This window comes from Cordyceps javanica, chromosome 6, assembly GCF_051103115.1.
Source record: "Cordyceps javanica chromosome 6, complete sequence".
Taxonomy (NCBI): Eukaryota; Fungi; Ascomycota; class Sordariomycetes; order Hypocreales; family Cordycipitaceae; genus Cordyceps; species Cordyceps javanica.
In genome coordinates this window covers 418,256-441,987 of record NC_139300.1, presented here as the reverse complement: position 1 = coordinate 441,987, position 23,732 = coordinate 418,256, and the positions used below count along the sequence as shown (strand labels likewise).

Genomic DNA, 23,732 nt, shown 5'->3' with positions numbered 1-23,732 from the left:
CTAAACACAAGTTACCACCCAGAATGTTGCGTACGTGACGTTGCGGATCCCGATGTCGCGGGTTGGGGCGTGAGTTACGCTTTCCCCAAGATTCCAAACATTTCAGTTCAGATCTTTGATATAGTCTAGGTGGTAACATCGTTTTTACTCTCTGTCATCGCTACTGTTCTCACGATATTATGGGGTTACGTCGGGCGAAAACTCCCAACAGATCGCTATCACGGACTTGACATCCAATTTTTGTCAACCTTCTTCCCCTGTTACCGTCCACCGTCTCGTGCGACGTTGCCGCTTCACTCAGAGTCTCTCATTGAATCCCAGCCTGCGCGTCAGAATACATCAATCCGCCAAAAGGAAAAGCTTCAGGCGTATGAAAGATTTATCCTCGCCATTAGCGACCAGCAGCTCATCACAGGACTCGCTCTCTTGACGGCCACAAATGTCATGTGTTTCATGAAAGACTACGCAAGGGAGTGGTCAGTCTACTCTTACCAAATTGCCGTATCGTCAGCTTTCTTCGCCACTCTGACGCACTTATCATGCGTCACTGTACTTCGAGACTTTCTGGTAACCCCGACCGTTTTTCGTAAATTGCGCTTGAGAATTATGACTCTGATACTGCTTGCTCTGCTATTTAATCTCATGCTTGGGCAGTCAGAGGGCTTCCTCCAACATCCGTTCTCATCCGTCGCCTGCGCACTACGTAATATTAGCATTGGCGGTACTATTATTACTAGGTACGCGGGAAACAAGGGAGTTCTGGAACGAATTTTCATCGTCATGATGCTTTTGCATGGGGATATTCAACGCTGCACCGGATTGCTGTCCAGAAATGATACGACAAATACATTGACTTCGACGCACGCAAGGTTGCCTATGGTACAGAAATTACACTGGTGGCGATATATCGTGGCTACCTGCTTGGTACCCGGATCGCAGAAAAGAACGAAACAATGCACAGCTTTAATAGCTATATTTGCTTTGAATTATGCGCTTATCCAATCTTTCCTTTGGGAGGTAATGTGGATCATCTTTTATCTTACTTTTGGTGTCAGCCAACTTGGCATCTTCCTCACGAATGCCGGATTACCACTCGAGCCCAAATTCGGTCAGCTTATACCAATTGTGCTTCTTTTTTTGCCTCTACTAGCGTTAGTCGAGACATCTAACGGTAAGAAAGATTGGAATTCTATTAGAGTCTGAAAACTAATCCGAGCTACATATGTCAAAGATGCAAGTCAGTCATCCACAGCCAGGCACACATCAATTTCCATCAGTAGCATCGTACGAGCTGCGCGAATACATAGATCATTCAGTGATGACATTCAACCTCAATACCACAACCACCATCAGCAGCAGCGCCCAGTATCATCGAGGGCAGACTGCCACGCTGCGGCGGAAGATCCTCGACGGGGCGGTTCTGAGATGACTGCCCTCCAAGCTCGAGTTGTCGACAATGGATCAAGAGTATCCCATCCCGAAGTTTCTGGTAAAAATATTCTGACAAAGAAAGACCTCTGCATGGTATGTAATTAAGATCCTAGATGTCCAGTGCAAGCTAATGCCGCGTCTCCATAACTAGGTCTTCACGCACGCGTACATGGAAGAGTTAGGTTCGAAGCTAGATTTCTACCTTCAAGTGAAGGAATTGTGGGGGAGTTTTACCGACAAGCTTCTTCTTGGCTTGGGCTCCTTTTATTTCCTCTGCTTTGAACTGTTGGCTTTGTCGCTTTCAGGGGTTTTTGAATATGCTCTACGTTCGTCAGAATCGATCGCAGAATCGATGGCTATTATTATAATATCGCTTATAATTACCTTGGTGATGTCTCTGAGGTCAATTATGACAGGGATACAGTTTTCGGAGCAAATCTTGCGATGTCTCAGGAGAAAAAACCACAAAGATGCTCCTTCTCCTTCCACAGTGTCAAGACAGTAAGAGAGCAGTCGGCCGCCAAATTGGAGGGGGGCTCGAGGCTGCTTCTTCTCACTCAAGCTGTCACGCCTACCGCACAGTCTCGGTCGAATAGCAGTGGAAATATCGTCAGTCACAATCTATACTATTATAGACAGCTCGAATAGTGGGATGTATTTGTTAAAGGTGACATCATCAGGTATTGAGGCTATTCGATAGGACCACATGCAATGCAGTTGTCCTGCTCCTTACACGTCCTTGCACTGAACACAACAGCTCCTGGGGAAGCTGTTCATTTGGTGCTAAGCTCTGGAACGAATCTTGTATAGGCCTTGTACATTTTCAAGATTTAACATCTAAAATACTGATCTGCGTTGCGGTTGTGGTTGCCGTGGCTGCTCTAGTGCGAATCCGCCCGAGAGTTGCCAAACTTATTTAAGCAGATTCCAGGCGCTCAGCGAGACGCCACACGCGCAAACAAAGAATAATATGGATACAATCTTATGTACAACTAGTTTGCGCCTAAGCTGCCAGCCAAAACCGCTCTGGAGCATCTGGCCCGGGCTGGCATCATCACCGGCGAGTCATCATCAATCGTCAAATTCGAGCCTGGCGCAGAATAACGAGATGCCCTGTTTTTGCATCTTGCAACATTTCCCAGGCGATTTCTGGGTCAGAAGCCGGGATGACCATGATTCCAAGAATTGGAGAATCACATTCGCCGGGCAGGCTTTTGAACGAGAACCACTGCGTATACAACAGCAGCTCCTCGATCTCGCAAGAGTTTATAGAAGAGCAATGTATGCCGCTGAGCAGCTGCACTGGTTACTGTCCTGGCTTTCCACCAAGTTTGTCTCACGACAAGATCTCAGTGACATACGCTGCACCATATGGGCCGATGCGACCAGTTTGGGACTGGTAATTCAGTTGCACACCTCTGGCGATGACTGTGCTTCGCTACTCTGTCGACGCCAGACGTTGCCACTGCTCGTCATAGTAGCAATAAAGTGATTTTACTCGAAATGACTGTTTCAAAATTGCGTAAAAAGCTTTTCCATCATCACTGGCTATCGAGCAACTTGTTGTTCCTCTTCTTGGCGCACGTTGACGGCGAATTTTGTCAATAAAATTGTATTGTAGAGCCTCTGCATTTACATTACGATGTAGGGAAAAACCAAGCTGGGTAACGGCAAAAAACCTACACCGAGGCGCTGTCGTATATAGGCAATGGTAGAAAAAAAAGGAACCCAATCCATAGTCTGCTGCTCTGTCCCAAACGTCTGTATTATAGCAACACCGCACAAACTTTGTCCGTCGCAGTTGCTGGCCAGAGCCTACCTGTTTTAACTGGGGAGATTCGCGCATAGGATCGAGTGAGTCACCACCTGCATCCACTTCTGGCTCTCCGTATAGGTTTCAATTCTGTCTTGCCATCGGCAACCCGTCCAACTTCTCATTGTTAGTTAATCTGGAGCCACATGCCGTAACAGTGTTTCAGGTCGGACATGCCTGTAAAGATCACATCGCTTTTTCCCAGGGACATTGAAACGCAGAGATTGGATGCCTCGAGAGGAGCTATATCACTACGTTAGTATAGTATGGGAGGAATCTGACGTCAATCTGCCCACAATGGAAAGGTCAAGTCCTCGCAAATGCCGTTCACTCTGATAGTTTGATTATGGCCGATAAAATCCGTTCTGTCGAAGATAGTAGCAGTGTCGTCTTCTTGGACACCTACGCCATCCACCGGGCTCGCCGCCGCCCAGGAGGTGAGCAAGATGGGTAGAAGTGCAAAGTAGTGCATGATGGGTGTGAAAAGCTGTTAATTCTGAAAAGTTCAAGTGTGTGGATTGACTGCTATTATCAGCCCATCAGGTTTCAGGAGCACCGAGGTGTATTTATACTTTGATCGCGTTCCCCGTCTCAGTTTCTCGGCGCCCACAACTTGCTGAGGGCGAATGAAATCGAGTGTGCTTGGTGTAGTAAAAGACATGTAGAGAGACATGATCACAATTATGCAACAAAGTGGAAGAGCATTCACTTTGCGAAGCCATCGTGACAGACACAACCACACGCCTTGCGATATTGTTTCTGTGGCTGTTGCACCAGTGCGAAGACCTGCATGCTAGTCTGACAATCTCCAGAGTCTAGACCTCAACTGACGCGGATTTCCTGGGCCAGTCACATCTAACATGAGAACAATATATATATGTAGCAATCTTATTGCATGTACTTACCTTAGCTGCTCCGGAACATCGGCTGACCATGCATCCCCGTCTTCCCCACGTTTCCCGGCCAGTCGAACCTATTCTACGAAAACTGTGAAAGTTATCAATGTCTTCTTCTACAGAAACTTCACTGTATAGCATGAAAAAAAAAGGCCTCGGCCACTGCTGGCGAGGCAGCTTTGGGTCACGATACCAGGGACCGGACCACTCAGTTACCTGTGCCGTGCGCTTAGCAGAGCTTTAATATGACTGAATGACGGAGCCGCTGTTTAAAATTACTTGAAAATTCGGCTTTGAATGATCCAGCCAGATAGCTGCCAGGTATTCTGTACATATAAATTACATTACCAGGTACTTTTGGCAGACGGCGGGGTCCGAACGCGAATAGATACGTACAGACTTCTGGCAGCTAGATTGAGGACACGGCTGGCACGACGTAATCCCGGTGCGCTGAGTGTTGCTGCGAAATATCCATCCACCGAGAACATTATCATCAAATGTATTATTAAGAGAAATGTATTATTAAGAGAAACGGTTTTTTTGTCCCGGATATATAGCGATGTAGGTGTGTGGCACATGTACCCGGGGTTTCCTGCTCTACCTTCGCTTACATGAAATCCGAGCTTAAATCAAGTATGATAATAAGTCATGCAATAAGGTTCCTACATCTTGCGCAATGTACTCAATTCCCACCTGAATATTTGCCCCGTAATGGAATATTTAGGCGTGTAGACGCATGTCAAGACAAAAAGGCAAGAAGAATACGAGATGAGATCCTCAACGAATCAATGCGGTAATCAACCGATTATTCTCCTTTGCACTTCATGGCAGATTTTCCGCTCCGCGACAAGCATGTGCCCCTCCTGCGCACTGGTCAGGATAATTTCTGACTGAAGGTGTAGCTCCCTAGCAGGCAATATATATACACTGTACTTGGAGCGAGAGGCATCATATCTGACGAACCATCATGCAGAGAATGCGGCAGCTCGTGCAGAAAAAAAGAAGTCTAGCCGTAGCCGGACGTGGTGCAACGTAATCTCCAGTCCATCTTGAAGTCCCGAGAGTCAATTACCAACTTGGTGTTGGGTGCTTTCTCTGCAGCAATATTTGCAATATACCCAAGAACTCGGGCTGACGATGGACCACCGGTTTGCATGTGCCACAGTGGATCACCGTAACTATAATCTTGAGCAATTTACCAACGGCTTACAACACAGTATTGCTCGTAAGCGCCTGCAAGTCCAATAATGTAACTCAATATGACGACTGCAAGATCGTTCGCCGACGACCCAGAGCACCAGATGCACTCTTCAACAACCCTTGTGGCTGCCTGAAGGGACTACGTCTTCCCTGCCGTCGAGAAACTGGATAAACATACGGAGTCTATACTGAATTGTCACAATCATGAGTCCCTACTCCCTGGGTTACCCGGATGACGCAGCTAAAGCCGGTATATCGTTTCAGCCTGAATTGACCATCTATTCCTTATTTACATCTAGATCTCGCCCTCGAAAGACCAATGAACGCTGGTCAACATCATAAAACCCCCGATCGCAAATGTCGTGCACAAGACGATTGATCATGTTCTTTGGCTCTCTCCTTTTACCCAGTCTGCACATCTCACCCGGTACTGCAATGCCGATCAGGAGCAAGGCTTCAGAAACACCAATGGCCGAGTACAGACCCGGTGATTCCAAATGCTAGCGCATGCTTTTGACCAGGAATATCATGCATGCCATTCGCTTTCATTGTAGAATACATTCTCTACTATTCTTGTTGATTACGTTTCTTATCAGTGTCAGCTTGCGTTATTAATCTTCACCTATTATCTATGCAGATTCCTCTATTAACGTGAAAGTGAATCTTTATTCTGTCATAAAAAACTCCATAACCATGTCCAAAGGCAGCGCTGCTCCTACGACCAGCCTGATCAGCCCGATAGAGACGGTTTGCGACAACAATCAATACTCCATGCCATATATGCATTTTTCAACTGCAGCCGACAGTCTGCCATATTGGGTTCGAGACTCGGTCGTCGTTCGAACTGGTCGGTCGCACCGTAGAATGCAGCGAACCGGTCTCTCTTGCACAGGGACGGGGGGACACCGACACGCAGACGGGCTGCATGTGGCGCTTTCATTGTTCACGAGGTCATGTAGCTTCTTTTGAACTGACAATATGGAAAGCGATAATACGGCTCAATTCACTTGAAAGTACGTACATCTATTATTCTTGTCATTTGTGCGCCTCGTCACGCCTTTGGAGCTGTTGCCTCGGAACAATCCAGCTGCCACTACTACGACTTGGCTCAAATATCTGTTCCGCTTAGCTACAGCGATAATCATCTAAGCCGTGACTTTATTGAGAGTGTGCAAAAAGAATTCTGCTCCTCTGCCTCGAGCTCTAAGCTACCGCATTCACTGCAGTGATCTTATTGGCTAGACAGTATTCACACATATAATTTTGTGTTATTCATGTGATTGTTGGAGTATCCTATTCTCTTGTCGTCTCGTTATGCAGCAGACTCGGTCAGCTTGGCGGTTACCATGTGCGCGCAAGTGCAGCTCGGGCTGAGTTGTTTGACCGCATGGACATTATGCCAGGCTGCATTGAAGGGCTTCAGTACAGCAGCCCATCAGTCCATTACGGTCCAGATTCATGGCGCGGTGATTTTCGGATGCCGGGTCAGTAGAACTCTGGGCCTATATGCATCCCAGAATACAACGTCTTCCAAACTCTTGCTACGTTTCACACGTCGGCGGCCTCTACCCCTACTCGCGCTCCGGCTTGAACTCCGGCTGTCACCACCGCCCTCCTGTCTGCTAAGCTCCCAGCACATACTCTTGTCCCAGCGCATGCTTTCGTCCCAGTACCGGATGGAGTCCCAGGGCAAGACTCGGGCAAAAGGACGGCCACGTTCGGCACTCATGCTGCGACACCGGCTCATGTCTCGGCTCATGCTTCTCTCTCGGGGGCGGGGCTTGTCGAAAAGCCTGAACCTGTCAAAGGGCATGTCTCTGTTGAGGCTTAAGCTTCTACACAGATATCTGCGCTCGCCTCTTCTTCGACTGCAACGTAGTCTATCAGTATCTTCCCAAGTTTTGTATTTTACCATCTGCAAGGATGCAAGGCGCTCCGGATCGTCTGGGGCGCCGTTCTCGTCAGGATCTCTCTTCATGGACAAAGACCTGCCAAAAACGTGTGGCTCAAAGTGATCACCTTCGGGTGGTGGATCAACAAATGGGCTGTTATACATGGATTCCCAGTCGTATTGCTTCGGATTCGGTGTTTTCCGGGTGAGAAATTGACCAACATACTTGCTTTGGTAGATGTAAGCAATGTCGACAGGCTGTTTGCCGTAATTATCTCTCTGCGCCCAGCGAATGTCTTTTTGACGAGACAATTCATGCACAACGTCCAAGCAGTCCAATGTCGCAGCCCAATGCACCAGGTTTCGGCCGAGATGATCTCGTTGATTGCCATCCACACGCCCCGTTCGCAGCAAAAGCATCAAAGTATCTTTGAAGCCACTGTCGGCCGCAACATGCGCCGCGGTCCTGCCGGTCCGGTCCTGCAGTCTCAAGCTGGCATCAGCGTCGATAAGAGCGGTGCAGCTTTCAATGTTACCGAGCAATGAAGCGTAATGCAGACTCGACCGGCCAGCATGGTCGATGGCGTCTACACTTATGAGCGGGTACGCGCGTTGAAGGCAATCCGTAATCATGCTCCCCCATTCGTTGATCGCTAGGTGATGAATCAGTCGTTTTCCGGAGACGTCTTGGTGAGAAGCGACATTCTTATAATGACATGCTTGGAGCAACCGCTTGCACATCGTCTCATCGCCATGAATGGCAGCGGCAATCAGAGGGCTTGACCGGTCTTTATCCACCACTTTGAAAGCCGCAGGGTGCTCAATCAACACGAGAGCCATCTTTTTAAGACCCCAGTATGTGGCTGTAGAGAGCGGGGTTCGACCAGCATGGTCGGTGAGTTCGAGTCGAATACCTGGAACGCGAAGTAATTCCCGTACCAAATCCACATTGTTTGAGAAGATGCCTGTGTGAAGCGGTGTGTAGCCATCCTCGTCTTGGATATTCACATCAACATCATGAAGCGTATCAATAAGCTGAGAGATGCGTGTCATTGAGCCGATAGAGGTTAAATGGTGAAGTAGTCCTTTGTTTCGATGGTCGCGATCGTTGGCTTCGGTCATGGGATGGTGTAGCAGCCTATCGTATAGTTCCCAGGCTTCATTTTGCATGGCACGCACAATGTTCGACTTGAAAGGATACTCGGGTAGGCTAGGATTTGCACCGAGATCAAGGAGAAGAGAAGCAGCGCGAAGCTTCTCGGGCTGTTTGGCATTAGCGCAGCAATGCTGCAGTGGCCTACCGCACGTCAACCGCGACCACGACTCGTTCAGGTCGTAGCCATGGTCGTGAAATCTGGAGATCAAGGATAACATGTCTGCTGCAGGAAGACGTTCAAGAGCAAATTGTAAGGGGCTCAAGGTGTCCACTGCGGCGCCCCTCGCCTGAAGCGCTTGCAACGTATAGAGACTGTACGTCTCGGCGCTATTTGCAAACAAGAGCCATAAAGGGTCCCGGATATGCACGCTCTCAATGTGCCAGAAAACATAGTTGCTAGCGTAATCGAGGAGCGGATATAGCTCGAGAAGCTCTGCATCACCGGAATTAGCCCGCGAGCTTCAAAACTTTGACTTATGGACGAACCGTATCGCGTCAAGCCCGACCTGGCATCCCGTATCAAGTCCCTGAGTTGAAGGTATTGTAGGCACGCGCGTATCAAGTAGCGTGGCTCCATTTTCATACTCTGATGATCCTTGTGGTTGTTGTCAAGGTAGTCTTTGAACGACCGGTGAATGAGGGTTACTCGACGATTTTCTTGAACTGTTATCAGCCCCGGAAATCTTGACTCCACTACTTGAACTAGATTTCTGAAAGGCGAAAAGTTTGTTGACTTCCGGATGTTTTTGCCTGCAAGACACATGCCCGCAACTTCCTCAAGCTCTTCTTCTGTCAGTGGTCTGGCGGCGGTACCCAGAATGGAAAACACTATTTCGGCATCGGCAAGGGCGTCCTCGTCGGCTTTGAGCAGCATTCTGTCGTAAAAACCCTCCATGCTGGACATGAGGGGCATGATGGATTTCAGCTTCTTCTGAACCAGCTTCTGAGACCATCTTGTTGCCTGTCGGAAATTTTCCCATGACAAAACCGCTACCAGAAACGTCCCATTTGACGACTTCGAGATGCTCTCCGATATCTTGCGCTTCATCGATTGCGACGTAGATGAATTGAAGGAGACATTCTCTTGAGCGAATTCCTCTATAACCTGATCGAGGTAGGCTTTTATGTCTGAATTTGTGTCGTGTGCCCGCATACGCAGAAGCTCGCAATTAATATTGCTCTCAGAAAAACTGCGGCGACTGGATATGAACAGTTTCAGTCGACTGTTGGGCTGTTTATCACCAAGATATACAGTCATCCGATCCAACTTTTTCAAAACAGACTTCGCAGTGTCGTTGCCTAGCTCTTCCACGGCGTCAAGAACCAGGCAAACATGCGTTGTCGAATGCATTGACAGGACATCAATGAGTGCTCCCCACAGGTTTCCGAGTTCCAAGGTTAGTTTTGTACTTTGGCCAGGGTTGGTTGCGAGATGATTCCAGATAATGTTACCACTTTCGGGTTTGTGCTGCACGAGTTGATACAGCAATGACCGCAGCATCATGACTTCCGCATCAGAAGCAGCCTCGACGTATGAACAAAAGTAGCTGATGACAACATAGCTGGTGCTAGCTCTGGCATGGTCGACGCTGGTCAAATGATTGGCGATATATCGGGTCGTGACACTTTTCCCACATCCTGGGGTGCCCGTCAACAGCAGCATCGAGGGCTTTTTGTGCCTGATCCAGCGGTTGTATACGGTACTTGTAAAGATCCAGCGGCATGTCCCTGGTCGGGCCTTGGCTGGGCGAATTTTCGCCAACTTCAACTCCCAAGACGTCAGGGCGTTCAAGAGAAGTCGATTATCCTGAGCCAAGGACGGAAAAGCATCTATCCAAGTGTCAGATAGGTCGGGCCGCAGAATGAGCTGCTCTTTTCTGACCTTCAACCAGCCTCTGAATAAACTTCCATACGGGGAGGTATCGCTGGGGGCTGCTAGGAGAATATCGTGCGAGCTCACGATGGTCCGCATTAAGGGGCATCACATGCTCATTGGGCATCTCGAGGATTGCAGATGCAGGTTCGACTATCTGCCCTGTACATTATCAGCAACACTTCCGCTTGCCATGTCAAAGGCCACCTCACGTAGGCTTTGTTTGTAAGTCTAGTCTCATAGAATGAGACAATGGTCAAAGGGGCCAGCAGGTGAACTGCTTTTCGGGAAATCTCCTGGAGTTGTTCCGAGGAGCGTTCAAGAGCTTTCAACAGGTCCGTCCTGACCCCCCGCCCTAGTGTTGCTGCATTAATGATTTTGGAGAGCAACTGCGCCGTCGACGCGATCCGCGATCCGCGATGAGGGCAGCCTAGGAAGATGACGCCCGACACACTCTTGGCGAGGTTCTGGTATCGTTCAGTCTGTAGTGACATGGTGATCAAGAGTTCTTTAAAGACAACGCCACCAAGACTGTGGCAGATGAAGATGAGAGGGCGGTGCCGTTCCGCAACGTGTCCACGCTCTAAATCGAGCCGTGTGGCTAGTTCACTGGCAAAATCGACAATTTTTGCCCGCGACGAGCTGAACTTGAACGACGAGTCATAGCCATAGGTCATTATTCGCGATCGGGGGACATGGCTCGGCAGTGAGTCTCGTAGCCAGAGATGTCCGTCCGAGTTGGTCCAGGTTTTGAACGCATGGCCTCCAAGTCCGTGGAGAGCGACGATACTGCGTTGCACGGTTAGTGCTGTGGGCTGTAACGGGCTGTGAGCGGATGTGTACTCTGTTTGAAAGTCGACGGCATCGTAAGAGTCGTGCTCCGCGGGGTGTAGGCGAAACAGACCGTGCTTTTCAGCAAATCGGTTTGCCTCGTCCTCTTTCCCCATTGCGGCCGGTCGCTCTATTCATCCGCCGTGCTCGGCGTGCTTTTTACCTGTAGGCAAATCTTTTTGTCAATATTGCGGAGGAACGAGGAATGACGCGGCGCAGGACTGGTAGCTGAAAGTGGAGGCTCACTCGCATTTCAGCTCATTCACGGATGTGTTGTCAGTCTCCGTCAGGTTACCAAGTATCCAGGTAACGCAAATCAGGCTGCCCAGAATGATCTACAGAGGCGGGCGAGCGACCTTGGGCTCAAAAGTAAATGGGTGATTTTGTGTTTATGGTAGAGTAGGTCGTAGATTGAACCTTATTCGTCCAGAGAAGGCAGAATGAGTGAAAAACATGTTGTATGAGGCTGTACATCTAGATCATTGGCTATTGCTTCAATAATGTTATTCTTGATGCACCAGGATCATGTTTTTTTGTCGGCCTTTTGTATTTGAGCCGCCGGGTAGAGCTGCGCTGATGTGACCCCTAGCACACGAGTTCATGGCACCAGCTGAGGAGTACGAGTACTCTGCCTTGGCCGATAGCTTCAGGTTTGTAAACAGTCACTAATATCTATCTAACAAGTCTCATGATACAGCCAAGACCTCGGACGCGGTGAGTGCCGACATGCCCCGTGGGGTAACCAGAAGACGCGGCGCCAGAGTCCCCGCCGTGGGCCGGCCGACGGGTTTGCCCTCGGCTTTATTAGTAGCGGCCAGCCCTGCCCTGTACTGAGTAAGTAACCCGTCGGCTTCAGCGCTTTTGTTTTAGGCCTCGACATCTGACATGTCACAACCATCGCGACATTCCTCTCCCTGCATCCGTCATCCCCCGTATGGCCGGCCTTCCTTTTTCCCGTCCACATCAACCATCATACCTAGCTGTCCCATCTTATCTTGTCCTCGTCGCAGTACACGACAGGCTCCGCAGCCGTCTTGACATGCATCGGCTCGTCACCGCGACGCTGCCCTCACAGAGCCCGCCATCGTGAAAATCGTTGCCGGCAAACGTCACAAGTCATGGCCAGCACCACGCCGCCACCGACCCGGCGCGAGAGCAACGCCACGGCCCCCGACGTGCCCATCTCGCGATCGTCCATCGTCACCAGCGTCAGCGTCTCGCTGTCCCCTAACTATGGCTCCGACTCGAGCGACGACGGCCTGCGCATGACCCCCGCCGAGGCTCGGAGATTCGCCCGCCGCAACCTGCGCCGTGCCTCGGCCACGCCCGACCTCGTCACCAGCCTTGTCCGCCCACCGTCGCCCGAGGCATTCTACATTACACCCGAGATCCACGGCCGCATGAGGCAGCAAGGCGGCGCGCTCAGGGGCCTGCGTCGCCGCACGTCTGGGTCCCTCTCCGCCGGCGCCGGCGCCGGTGGTGGGAGCGGCTCGACGATCAATACGGACCGCCGCTCGGGGCCGCTTCTCCCGCCGCACAAGTCGTCTCTCGACATTCCGAAGCGCTACGGCGGCCAGTGCATATTTGACATGTACTCGCTTTCCTACGTCGCGGAGCCTGACACCAACTTGCTATGCCCAATTTGCCACGACCCGCTCGTCGATCCCGTCACGACGCCGTGCGACCATACATTTTGCTACAGGTGCATTCGACGAAGCATAGCCTCAAGCCCGTCCGGAACAGCCTGCCCTATTGACCGAGAGCCGTTGTTCTGGGCAGACTGCTTCAGCGCTGCTCGGCTTATTCGCACGCAACTAAACGGGCTACTTGTCAAGTGCCCGTACACGAATAGAGGATGCACAAAGGAGCTGCGCAGAGAAATGATTGAGAAGCACGCTTCCAGCGAGTGTCGATACCGAGAATACTATTGCCCCGACAAGGACTGCACGAAAAAGCTGTCCTCGAAACCCACCGACGACATATGCCACCACAAAGAGACGTCTTGCGTGGCGTGCCTGGAAAGGATCGAGGAGGTGGATTCTGAGCTCCACTTACTATCCTGCCTCAAGAGTAAGACCAGATGCGAAGCGTGCTGGGAGATGGTTGTCCGGTCACAGATGGACGCTCACCATGATCTGGAATGCGACGGAGTCGAAGTCGGCTGTCCCTACCAGAATCTCGGCTGCCCAGCCCGTATCATGCGCGGCCAGATTGGCACCCACACGATTTGCTGTGCATTTCACCCAGAAACGCCGTCAGGAATCGTCATTCGCTCGCAGCGTGATGTGATCCAGTCGTACGGCGACCTCAGCAGCCAGCTCCACGACCTAGAGGCCCGACAGGCGGAGACGACGCGGAAGCTGGACGAAATGTCGGTCAGCCGTCGTTTCAGAGGCGGCAGCGCTAGCGGCATCGGCGGCGCGGCCTCCGGCACCGGGGAATCGGCCATTAGCGACAGCCGGACGATGCAGGACCTGGACGCGGGATTTGAAGAGGTCCATCAGAACCTCACTCATCTCGAGGCGCGGCAGAGCATGTGGACGCTGAACCAGGTGATGCCGATCCGTGAGGAGGTTACGGAACTCCGCAATAACATAAACATGATTCGCATGCACGTCAACTGGCTGCTGAACCGTAGCCGCGAAGAGGGTCGCATCCGAGCCGCCAACAACACGGGCGCGGCGGCCGCGGCGGCAGCAGCGGCGGCGGGCGGCGTACGCAGGAACAGCGCGGGCGAAGGCATCCCGATGCTACAGGAGAGAAGACGGTCATCAGGCCTGGACGCAGATGTGCCACGATTGTAACAGTGTTTTATGATTTGTGAAAGCGAACAAGAACATTTCGAAGGATTCCGCGTGTGAGTAAGGAACGATTATTTGGTAGGGTTCGCGACGAAGATGATAGACTGCACGATTATATCCCCCTTCCCAATTTAATACAGATTATTGAGAAAGAAGAAGTTCCTTTATTGTTACGAGATGTACGTGATCATTCACCAATCATTTTACTGATTACGATACGCCGGTGGTTCCTGGACCCAATGGTAAAGTCCGCTCCAAACCCGGTCCGCAGCGGAGAAGGCGGCGTCGGTGGCGAAATTAAATAGGATGCCGGTGTCGCGTGTGCATGTGTCGATGATTCATCTCATGAGCACTTGACAGATGCAAACATATCGCTGAATCACGAACTTGCTGTGGTAGCTGGCCTTTTCTTTGCTCAGCGCTGTATGTTTGGGGGTACGTTTGACTGCTTCTCCGCGCTTCCATGTCACTTTTTTCGAGTCGTGCGACTGTCCCCCGTCACAAAACCAATTCGAAAGAACAACGCAGGCAGCAGCAGATATATCAGACAGGCCCCGACTTCAACAAAGGCAAAATCGAACAAGTCGCATTACCAATTACAAAATATACGAGCTTCGAATAAAGCAACTGGCCGCAGCCCGCAGCCCACGAGAGCAACCGCCTAATAAGCACCGCCCGAAGCTCCACTATATCCCACCTTCAGCACGTCACAGGCGGCATCAGTCAATCTGGCTGGCGAGCAAAACCAGGCCTCACTTCTCTCTCCATCATCCGGCTGCCTGGTTGTTGACTGGTCTGTCCTTTTTCCGCCCGGGGTCGTTTCTTTCCTTCCCATCATCACTTAGCGTCGTCATTGCTTTTTTTTTCCTTCTCCGGCCTTCTTTATCGCAGCCCGCCTGTATTTCCAAGTACCCGTTCGTCAGCATGGATCCCAACGACCAGCCATACGGGGGCAACGAAGCTCCCGACAAGGACAAGATGGATCAGGTAGCTTTCCCCTACAGTAATCGTTGCTCGCTATCATCGTTTACTGACATATCATCGCCCCTGGCAGATTCGCGCGCGTCGACTGGCCAAGCTCGGAGCACCAAAGCCGCAGCCGGACAACGGCAGCACCAGCGGCGACGCCAGTAACCAGGCCGCGTCCAAGCCTACGACAACAGACAACACCTCCGGCGTGGCCGATTCCAAGACGAAGATCAACATCACATCCGCCACCGCCGCTGCCGCCGCCCCCGAGCGCTCGGCACCCAACCCGTTCAAGGCGCTTGGGCTGAACAAACAGAGCGAAGCCAAGGGCTCGGCCGGCTCGTCAGGTATAGCCACCTCACCCGCCTCGCCGCGCAAGAGAAGCTTACAAGAGATTGACGGCGGCCGTTCAGCCAGCAATGCCGCACCCCCGCGCAAGCAGACCGTGCCGCAGACGGTTGAGACTGACGAGCAGTACGAGAACCGCATTCTCACCAACATCTTCCGCCTCTCCGTCGACCCCCACCACATGAACACTCCGCAAGGCGCACGCCTCAATTTCCTGCCCGGCTTGAACGGGGAACTGAATCAGTCGGGCGACGCCCTGCGCCTGTCAACGGCCACGCTCGACCAAGCCATCATCGAGGCCTGCGGCAGCTGGCCCGAGGAAAAGCCCCTGCTAAACTACCTACTGCCGTGCTGGAAACGCGCGGTCAAGCAGGCGGCCCAGAAGACGAGCTCTACGACGAGACAGCAAGTTCACGAGGAAGCAAAGAGATTATGCATGAGCAACTGTCTGTTTGCCATCACAATGCCGGATCTCTATGGGTAAGTCTACCGGCGTACCGCATTCATCCAACATTAACTAGTATCTAGTCGCTCTGCGAACCCCGATCACGACACTATTGCGCCACAGCTACTCCGTGGACTTACAGACGAAAATGGCATATGCTTTGATTTTATCCAAGAGGCTATCAAGCGGTTCGATGAAGACGAAGCGTTCCCAGACATCTTCAACGATGCCATGGTTCGCATAAGCAACCAGCTCGCCCTCATATCCATGAACGAAAATTATAAACCACACGTTCAGGTAGATGCCCATTACTCTACTACTGAACGCTTCCATTGACAAAGCCAGGCCTTGCTCACATACACGCGATTTCCCATTCTCATCACCAATCTCTCCAAACATGCTACCTTCAACATGGCACAGTCTGCCGCCGGCATCGAAAAATATACTTTGCTCGGCCCGTTCTTCCGCCTCTCGCCCCTCCAACACGAAGTCATCAAGACATACTTCCCAGGCGTTCGGTCAATCGACAAGGGGCGTATTATGAACGCACAGGATGCTCTTCGTATGGTCCTGCGAACCCATCAAGACGACCTCTTCATGATCTCTAATGCCTTCATAAGAGCCGGCCCGGAGACGAGAAGTCGAACTTTGGATTGGTTCGCGTATATCATGAATACAAACCACAAGCGTAGAGCCATTCAGGTTGACCCAAGGCAGGTTGCTTCTGACGGTTTCATGCTCAACATTACTACAATCATGGATCGATTCTGCGAACCTTTTATGGATAACGACTTTAGCAAGGTGGACAAGATCGATATCAAGTACCTGCGCCGCACACCGCGCGTGGATATAAAGGACGAAACCAAAATCAACGCCGATCAAGCCACAGCCGACAAATACTATGAAACAAAAGAAGAGGGAGAGTCCAACTTTATATCAGAGGCATTCTTCCTTACGCTGGCGGCTCACCACTATGGCAGCGAGGCACTCAACTCCCAACTTAAGAATCTCGACAGAGATATCAAGTATTTGGAGTCTCGCATCCAGGCTATGGAAGCAGAGCGTCCCAAGGTGGCCAACAATCCACAGCAATTACACCTGTTTGAAGAGACGATGAAGCGTCACGTAAACGTCTTGGAACGAACTATCGGACTTAGACATGCTATTGAAGGTGTGCTATTGGACGATCGCATGCAGAGTACATCGCTTCGATTCATGCGTTACGTGGCAGTCTGGTTGCTGCGCATTGCCACTGGAAAAGACTACAAGCCTGGCAGAGAAAGCCAAGTGATCAAACTTCCACTACCAGATCAGAACCAAGAAGCATTTGCGTGTCTTCCCGAGTACGCTCTGCAAAATATTGTAGATAACTTCAAGTTTGTCTTCAAGTGGCTACCTGCCATTCTCCCAAGTGCCGTCGGCGAGGAGATGATTGCCTTGTGTATCACGTTTCTTCGCTCGTCGGAATGGATCAAGAACCCGTATCTCAAGTCCTCGCTGGTCTCGCTGCTGTTCTACGGCACCTGGAACTTTTTACACCTGAAGAAGGGCGTTCTCGGCGACCAGCTCATGTCCCTGCCGTTTGCCAACGAATACCTGCTTCACGCGCTGATGAAGTTTTACATTGAGTGCGAGTCCACAGGCAACAATGCCTTTTATGACAAGTTCAACATTCGCTACGAGATCTTTCAGGTTATCAAATGCGTTTGGTCCAACGATGTGTACAAGCAGCAGCTTACACGCGAAAGCAAGTAAGTACCGCGCAGCGTGCAATATTAGCTCAATCGAACTCCTACTAACAGACGTGTCCAAGGCTTAATCGCGGCTTCTTCGTGCAGTTTGTCAACATGCTTCTCAACGACGCCACCTACGTGCTCGACGAAGCATTGACCAAGTTTCCCAAGATGCGCACCCTAGAACTCGAGCTCCGGGACAGGAGCCTTTCTGCCGAAGACCGACAGAAGAAGCAGGAGGAGCTCCAGACACTAGGCAACCAGGCCACATCGTACATGCAGCTGGCCAACGAAACCCTCGAAATGATGAAGCTCTTCACCAACGCGCTCAGCGAGGCCTTTACCATGCCCGAAATCGTATCACGGCTGGCCAGCATGCTCAATTACAACCTCGAGACGCTCGCAGGCAAAAAGGCCGCCGCCGAGCTCAACGTCGAGAACCGTGAAAAGTACCACTTCCGCCCGACGCAGCTGCTGTCCGACTTGGTCGAGATCTACCTTAACCTCGGCGGCTCGTCCGTGTTCGTCGACGCCGTGGCCGCCGACGGCCGCTCCTACAAGCCCGAGGTGCTGAACCGCGTCACCATGATCCTGACGTCGCGCCACCAAAAGGACCCGGCCGACATGGCGCGCTGGGAGCGCCTCAAGGACCGCTTCCAGGCGGCCAAGGCGCAGCTCGACCAGGCCGAGCTCGACCTCGGCGACGTGCCCCCCGAGTTTGAGGATCCCATCATGGGCGACCTCATGCGCGACCCCGTCCTCCTGCCCTCCAAGCACATCGTCGACCGCTCCACCATTGTCCAGCACCTCCTCAGCGACCCCAAGGACCCCTTCACCCGCCAGCCCATGACGGTCGACGACGCCGTGCCCCAGGCGGACCTCAGGGCCCGGATCGAGCGCTGGCGCGAGGACAAGATTGCCGAGGCGAGGAAGAAGCTGTCAGCCGCCGCCGCCGCCGGCGCTGACGACGACACCATGGATACGACTCAAGGTTAATAACTAAAGGGGCCGTCGCAGATGTGAACTCGAACAAGATGTAGGGGAATTCTTTTTTTTTTCTTTTTTTGGTCTGATTCGTTTTCGGTTTTCTTGGTCTATCATTTGTTACCAGAAGGAAAACTCTTGGTTTATTGCACCGTGTGCATCTCTGCTTTTCGCCTCGGTTGGTGTTTTTATGCATCGAGTTCTGTTGCAATGCGGGGGGGAGAAAGCAATGGAAAGATGGGATAGAGGAAAGATGCCATGAATCAAATATGAATTTTTATTTATTCATACCGTTTCTGCACTTTCGGGCGGATGGGCCGCCGTCTAGGAAAACGGCGCGCGTTTACTGTAACGAAACACCGTAACTAAGTACTGGTTACTGACCATAAGTACCTGACGCTTGCCAGCTCGCAGAACCCCCCGTCTTGCAACGATGCCCCGTGACGTTTTTTTTTTTTTTAAAATCCCACAAAGACAGATATTGAACGTTCCCACGCAAGTCCATTGGAGGCACAAAACCACCGTGGTGTACATTGTAAGGGTATGCCAACATCCATCCAAGCCCGGCTTACCCTGCAGCTGACCATCACCCTACCTACAGAGGCCATCACACACATCTTCGGCTGTAAGCCGAGCAAGGCACACACACGCACGCACGCACGCACGCACACGCACTACTTACTAACAAGGCACTCATGCAGAGAGATGGGAGGGATGCAAAAGGCCAGCAACATGGAAGAAGATCTCGGGCGGTTCCGGACGTGGTGCGTGCGGTACCTACCCCTTCGCAACGCACCTTTAAACTCTGGCCGGGAAGAAAAGAGGCGTTTCTTTGTATTTGCGACCCAGAAGACCGCTTTCCGGTCGAGGGCTTTTCCCTGTTCCGCACCACAAGAGGCCAGTGTGGTCGCCGACTCCGCCGCCTGCCGCGCCGCGCGCGCCCTCTAACCTGGCGACCGAGATCCCCCCCTTTTCTTCCTTTCCCCGGAAGACGCCTTTGCGAAGAGGGGGCATGAGCTGCCGTAGCGGCTGATAGCAGCGAGGTAGCCAAAGTCCTTCTAAGCGAGGGTTGTCAGGTCTTGTCTTCCATCTGTTTCCTGGGCTAGCAAAAATTGGTGGGAGAGCACACAGGAGGGTTGAAACAGAAACCACCTGAAAACGCCTTGGGCCTTGGCAATGACAAAAATAAAAGGCCCCCCCTCCCCCCGTTGAGCTAGAAGCCACTGTCCTGCCTTTCCAGTCGCAGTGTTGCAGCCCTAGCCAAGTGACTAGCCCGAACCGAGGAGCCAGGCTGCCATCGCCCGGTGTCGTGCGAGGTTGCAGCCTTGCACCTAATCTCTGGTTTTCTCGTCGTGGACCTTTAGCGCTAGTTAGCTACAGAGGGGGAGGGGGAGAGCCAAGATTCTCACTCTCAAAGTGATGAATATGACATATTACTCGGCCCTTACTCGTTCAATCCTCCCTAGTGCGGTTCGCGCACCCCATCCCAGGTTAAGAAGCTGCTGCATTTTGTTCGTGGTGGCTGGGCCAAGTCAGGTCAGGCTGCCCGAGGTCTTGTACTTGCGTGGGGCGTCATGGAAAGTACCCGACAAGCATGACCTGGCCACCTTCTTCATTCTTCTGTGGCGCCGTGGGTTAATTTGAAGCTGTGGTGGATGAAACCTTCTGTGTGGACGACGAGTTTCGATGTTTGGCTTGGGAAAGCTGTGCTGACGCTAGTGAGTATTATACTTCACCCTTCTAGATCCTTTGATAAACTCAAATCCAAGAGCTCGGAATTGCAAGGTTGGAAAGCCGCTCTCTCTCAAGCTGTCAACGTCAAGGCGCAACTGCCTGCCGCAAGAGAATTATTGCCGTAAACAGAAAGCGACGTTTGCCCCTCACCACCACTACGCTTCCCCCCAAGTAGCCACCGGTGTGGTGGCGAGTGGTGTTTCCCGTGTCCCGGCCCGGCTTGCTGCCGCCGATACTCCCACCCAGAAAGGCGAATCCGTCAGGTCGGAAGCTCGGCCGAAACGGCAGCAATCCTGCCAGCGGCTGCTCAAAGCTTAATGCCCTCCACACAAATGCCAAACCCTGTCCGTTCGTCTCAGTGGAGACGAGGGAATATTCGCAACTTGGCTTCCTCGCTGACGCCGCCGTTGCTGCCATCGACACCTGTTGCCCCGGCGCATGTCGCCGTAGTATTGAGCCTACCAGTGAGCTGAATCACCACCCACACCACGGTTCTTGCAGACAGCCATACAGCCTGTCCCAGCTGTGTGAGAGAGTCATTAGCCCCCCCGCGCGCCAGCGCACAGGGTCGCCGCCAAGACCAGGGATCCGGCACTGGCACCACCATTCGCAGCCACGAACCCCAGAATGCGCAGAACACTCGGCTCCGTTTGTGGCGGACCCTTACCGAAGCGGGGATTAAGCTCCAGCACGCCAGCAAACGCAATCTGACCCCGGGGAGTAAAAAACTGAAGCGGGCGGCCTGGCGGGATAGCCGTGCAGGCTCCCCTTTGCCGAGCCGGCGCCGCAGCTTATATTGTTCATTGGCTTTATTGTGGCGCTGCGAGTGTGGTCGCAATTGGCTGGCCCTTCTTGGCCTTTGCAAGCCCTCGTCTCAGACCCTGGTAGCTTCTTTGTTCCGAAGAAAACGCACTCAAGCGAATAACGGTACTGTACGTTACTGGGTACTCAGTACCAAGTACGGCCGTCCAAGAACCATTGTCGAAGAACGTTCACTAGAGGTACATGACAAAATAGCCAGTGAAGGTAAAGTTCCCGACGCAGATCTATAATGCCGGAACCTGTTTCTGAGGTTCGGTTTACGATGTTTGTTTGGCGTGCGTCTCGCCCGACTGGCGAGGACACAACTGTTTACCAAGCAGTTGCGAAATACTGCAAAGTTGTGACGCAAGAGGCAGGAGGAGCCCAGGTAACTGAAAGTATTTGGAAGCTTGGTCTGCTTGGGTGCGCCACTGAGAATCCATACTACTTAGGCAGTACCGTACTTGGTAGAAAATAGCGTATTTGAGTAGTGACAAGTTTTGTCATTTGCCTTGAGTGATCAGCGGCGGGGGCTGAAGCCACTGACAGGGTAGATGAACCGAGTGCCCGAAGCACTATCCGTACTTACAGACGTTTTTACGCCAGTCCTCCAATCCTGCGCTGCATGATTGATATACGTCTCGACTGGGAATCCAAGCTTGCAGCGAGCAGTCTTACTGCAAGGAGCTAGGAAGGGTGAGGAACGCAAGCTATTCCCGACGCACAAGAGAACTGTGCACAGCGAGAAGTCAGATACGGGAATTTCCCTTTCTCTGTTTTCTTTTCCTGTTCTTGAAGGGAGGGGCATTGGATTACCTTGGTCTCTTACCACATAACTACATGCGATCAGACGGCTGCAACCGAGAGGCCCAGCAAAGAGCACTGGTATTAGGGCCTGTGCTAGCTAACCGCGGAAAGTGATGGCGACAGAAAATCTCAATTTCGGAAATTTCGAGCGGGTTCCTGAGTTAGAGTGCTCTTGAGTTAGCAATTGGAAAAGCGTCGTGCGTGCTACCATGTTCTGGTACAAAGATCGGCATCTCTTGTTTCGTTGATGTTGCATGTCCTGCGAGAGTTTTCTAAGTACGGATACTGGGGCAGCAAGCGCGGAAGCTGGCATACTCGATCCACTCGGCAGGGAGGCCGAAAAAAAAAAGGCCGTCGCCAGCAACGAATTTAATACTGAGTACCTACCTGTACATGGATCCACGACTTACAGATTTGCGCGGGACGCAGAGGAAGTTCGGACAAGGCGGCCATACGAATTCGTCGCAGCAAACACCATTTCGCCGAGCAAAAGCCTTGATTCAATACTTCTTTGTAGGACGTGTGTGCCGTGAAACGCTCGCGATTGAAATCTGCCGGAAAAGGGCCGTGGGTGGTTCGAAGAAGCTGAACCAGTCGTCGGCGGCCGGGTTGATGAGGCTTTCCTTGTATGAATAACCTTGCAGCTTCTGCACGCTACGAATATGCGTGGGTAATCGGACAACTGCAGCGCAGATCAAAGCGCAGTATTTTTATGTGTATTGCGTAAAGGATACTGGACATGTCTGCTCTTCACATCGACCGATCTACTGCACAGAGGAGCCACGTAACCCATGTCATTCCAGCCTCTTGCGGCGATTATTTACCACGACTAGTCTGGCATATCAGGCGAGACTGGTATGGAGCATGGGATGTGAGTCGAAATAGCAACTGGCAAGCAGGCAGCAGTTGATAATCGGCCGTGATGCTGGAAAGGCGAGAGCACGACATACCAGTAGGAAGGACTCGGAGGAGGGTGGTGACTGGACACGCCGGCTCATCGGTACTGGAAGCCCCGCCTGTGCAAGGGTGTGCTTATACGTATAATTAGATGTTTTCAGGGGCCGTTCTCCGCAAGGTTCTGATTGCTGGATACAATATGCAAGGCTCTGTCTGTAATCCGCACTCGGTAAGTACTTACAGATACGCACCAGCCAGATGTTACATTGCGAGCGCGGACGGACCTAATAATGGACAGTGGACACTGATACCAACTAGACATGAGCCGTTGATGCGAGCCGGCAGGCTACGGGTACTGGCAAGCCGGCGCAACCCAAGAGGCAACTAGTGATTTCCGACTCCATAATCTGTAATCTGTACTCCGTATGGCGGCTTGCGTAGAAGGGCAAGGAAGGGGTGGGCAGGAAGTTCTGGAAGCAGTGGGCGCAGGGGCCAGGGATTCAAGCTTGGGCCAGATGACGGGCAGGATCTGGTGCCGTGTGTCCGCGCCAGCCGGAAAGGTGGCGTGTGATGTTGATGTTGATGACGACGACAACCACGAGTACGATGCTGATGTCTTGCATTTCCTGTCTTGTCGGGTACTGGTCAGTGGTGGACGATGAGGATGTCAAGGAAAACTAGCAACTGAACAACTTTGAACTCTTGCTGGACAAGCGGTGAGCAGAGAGTTTTGGTGGATGCAGTGGATGTAGCTACAGACTGGGACAAGGGCTCGAGGTTGGTTGCCAGAAAGCGCGACGAGTGACCTTGGAATCAAGAACGCAACGGGCATTCACCAACTGAGCAAGTCGGCTCGGTGCCGAAGAGCGTGCCGTCTGATAAGTAAAGATAGGTCAGGTACGGAGTCCGTACATACATAGGTCGGTACTTACCTTGGGGGATCACACGGAGCTTATTTGCTACCGACATTCATGCGAGCTGAGTGGACTCGCATTCGAGAAGTGGCATGCCTCGTGGGCCTGCTTATCATAATAATGTGCGGGCTCGCAGTCGGCGTCAGAGGACCACTGGCCGCCGCCTCCTCATGATGCTCTGGAGACGGACGGGTTGAAACTTGAAGCC

General features: G+C 52.0%; 3 protein-coding genes across 3 annotated transcripts; 2 read left to right on the top strand and 1 right to left on the bottom strand.

The window, feature by feature from the left end:
- Positions 1 to 7,175: 7,175 nt before the first annotated feature.
- Positions 7,176 to 11,207, bottom strand: V2A60_008596 (uncharacterized protein; the record flags this gene model as incomplete). The annotated part of the gene is made up of 6 exons (XM_083259868.1): positions 7,176 to 7,208; positions 7,253 to 8,820; positions 8,874 to 10,217; positions 10,270 to 10,417; positions 10,473 to 11,049; positions 11,104 to 11,207. 6 exons carry the CDS (start codon positions 11,205 to 11,207, stop codon positions 7,176 to 7,178), a joined length of 3,774 nt encoding a protein of 1,257 aa, XP_083115994.1.
- Positions 11,208 to 12,209: 1,002 nt separating this feature from the next.
- Positions 12,210 to 13,895, top strand: V2A60_008595 (uncharacterized protein; the record flags this gene model as incomplete). Its single annotated transcript, XM_083259867.1, has 1 exon — positions 12,210 to 13,895. The coding sequence occupies one exon, from the start codon at positions 12,210 to 12,212 to the stop codon at positions 13,893 to 13,895; it is 1,686 nt and encodes a 561-aa protein (XP_083115993.1).
- Positions 13,896 to 14,816: 921 nt separating this feature from the next.
- V2A60_008594 (ubiquitin elongating factor core-domain-containing protein) lies at positions 14,817 to 18,383 on the top strand (the record flags this gene model as incomplete). The annotated part of the gene is made up of 5 exons (XM_083259866.1): positions 14,817 to 14,879; positions 14,947 to 15,689; positions 15,738 to 15,951; positions 16,000 to 17,405; positions 17,468 to 18,383. 5 exons carry the CDS (start codon positions 14,817 to 14,819, stop codon positions 18,381 to 18,383), a joined length of 3,342 nt encoding a protein of 1,113 aa, XP_083115992.1.
- Between the last annotated feature and the right edge of the window lie 5,349 nt (positions 18,384 to 23,732).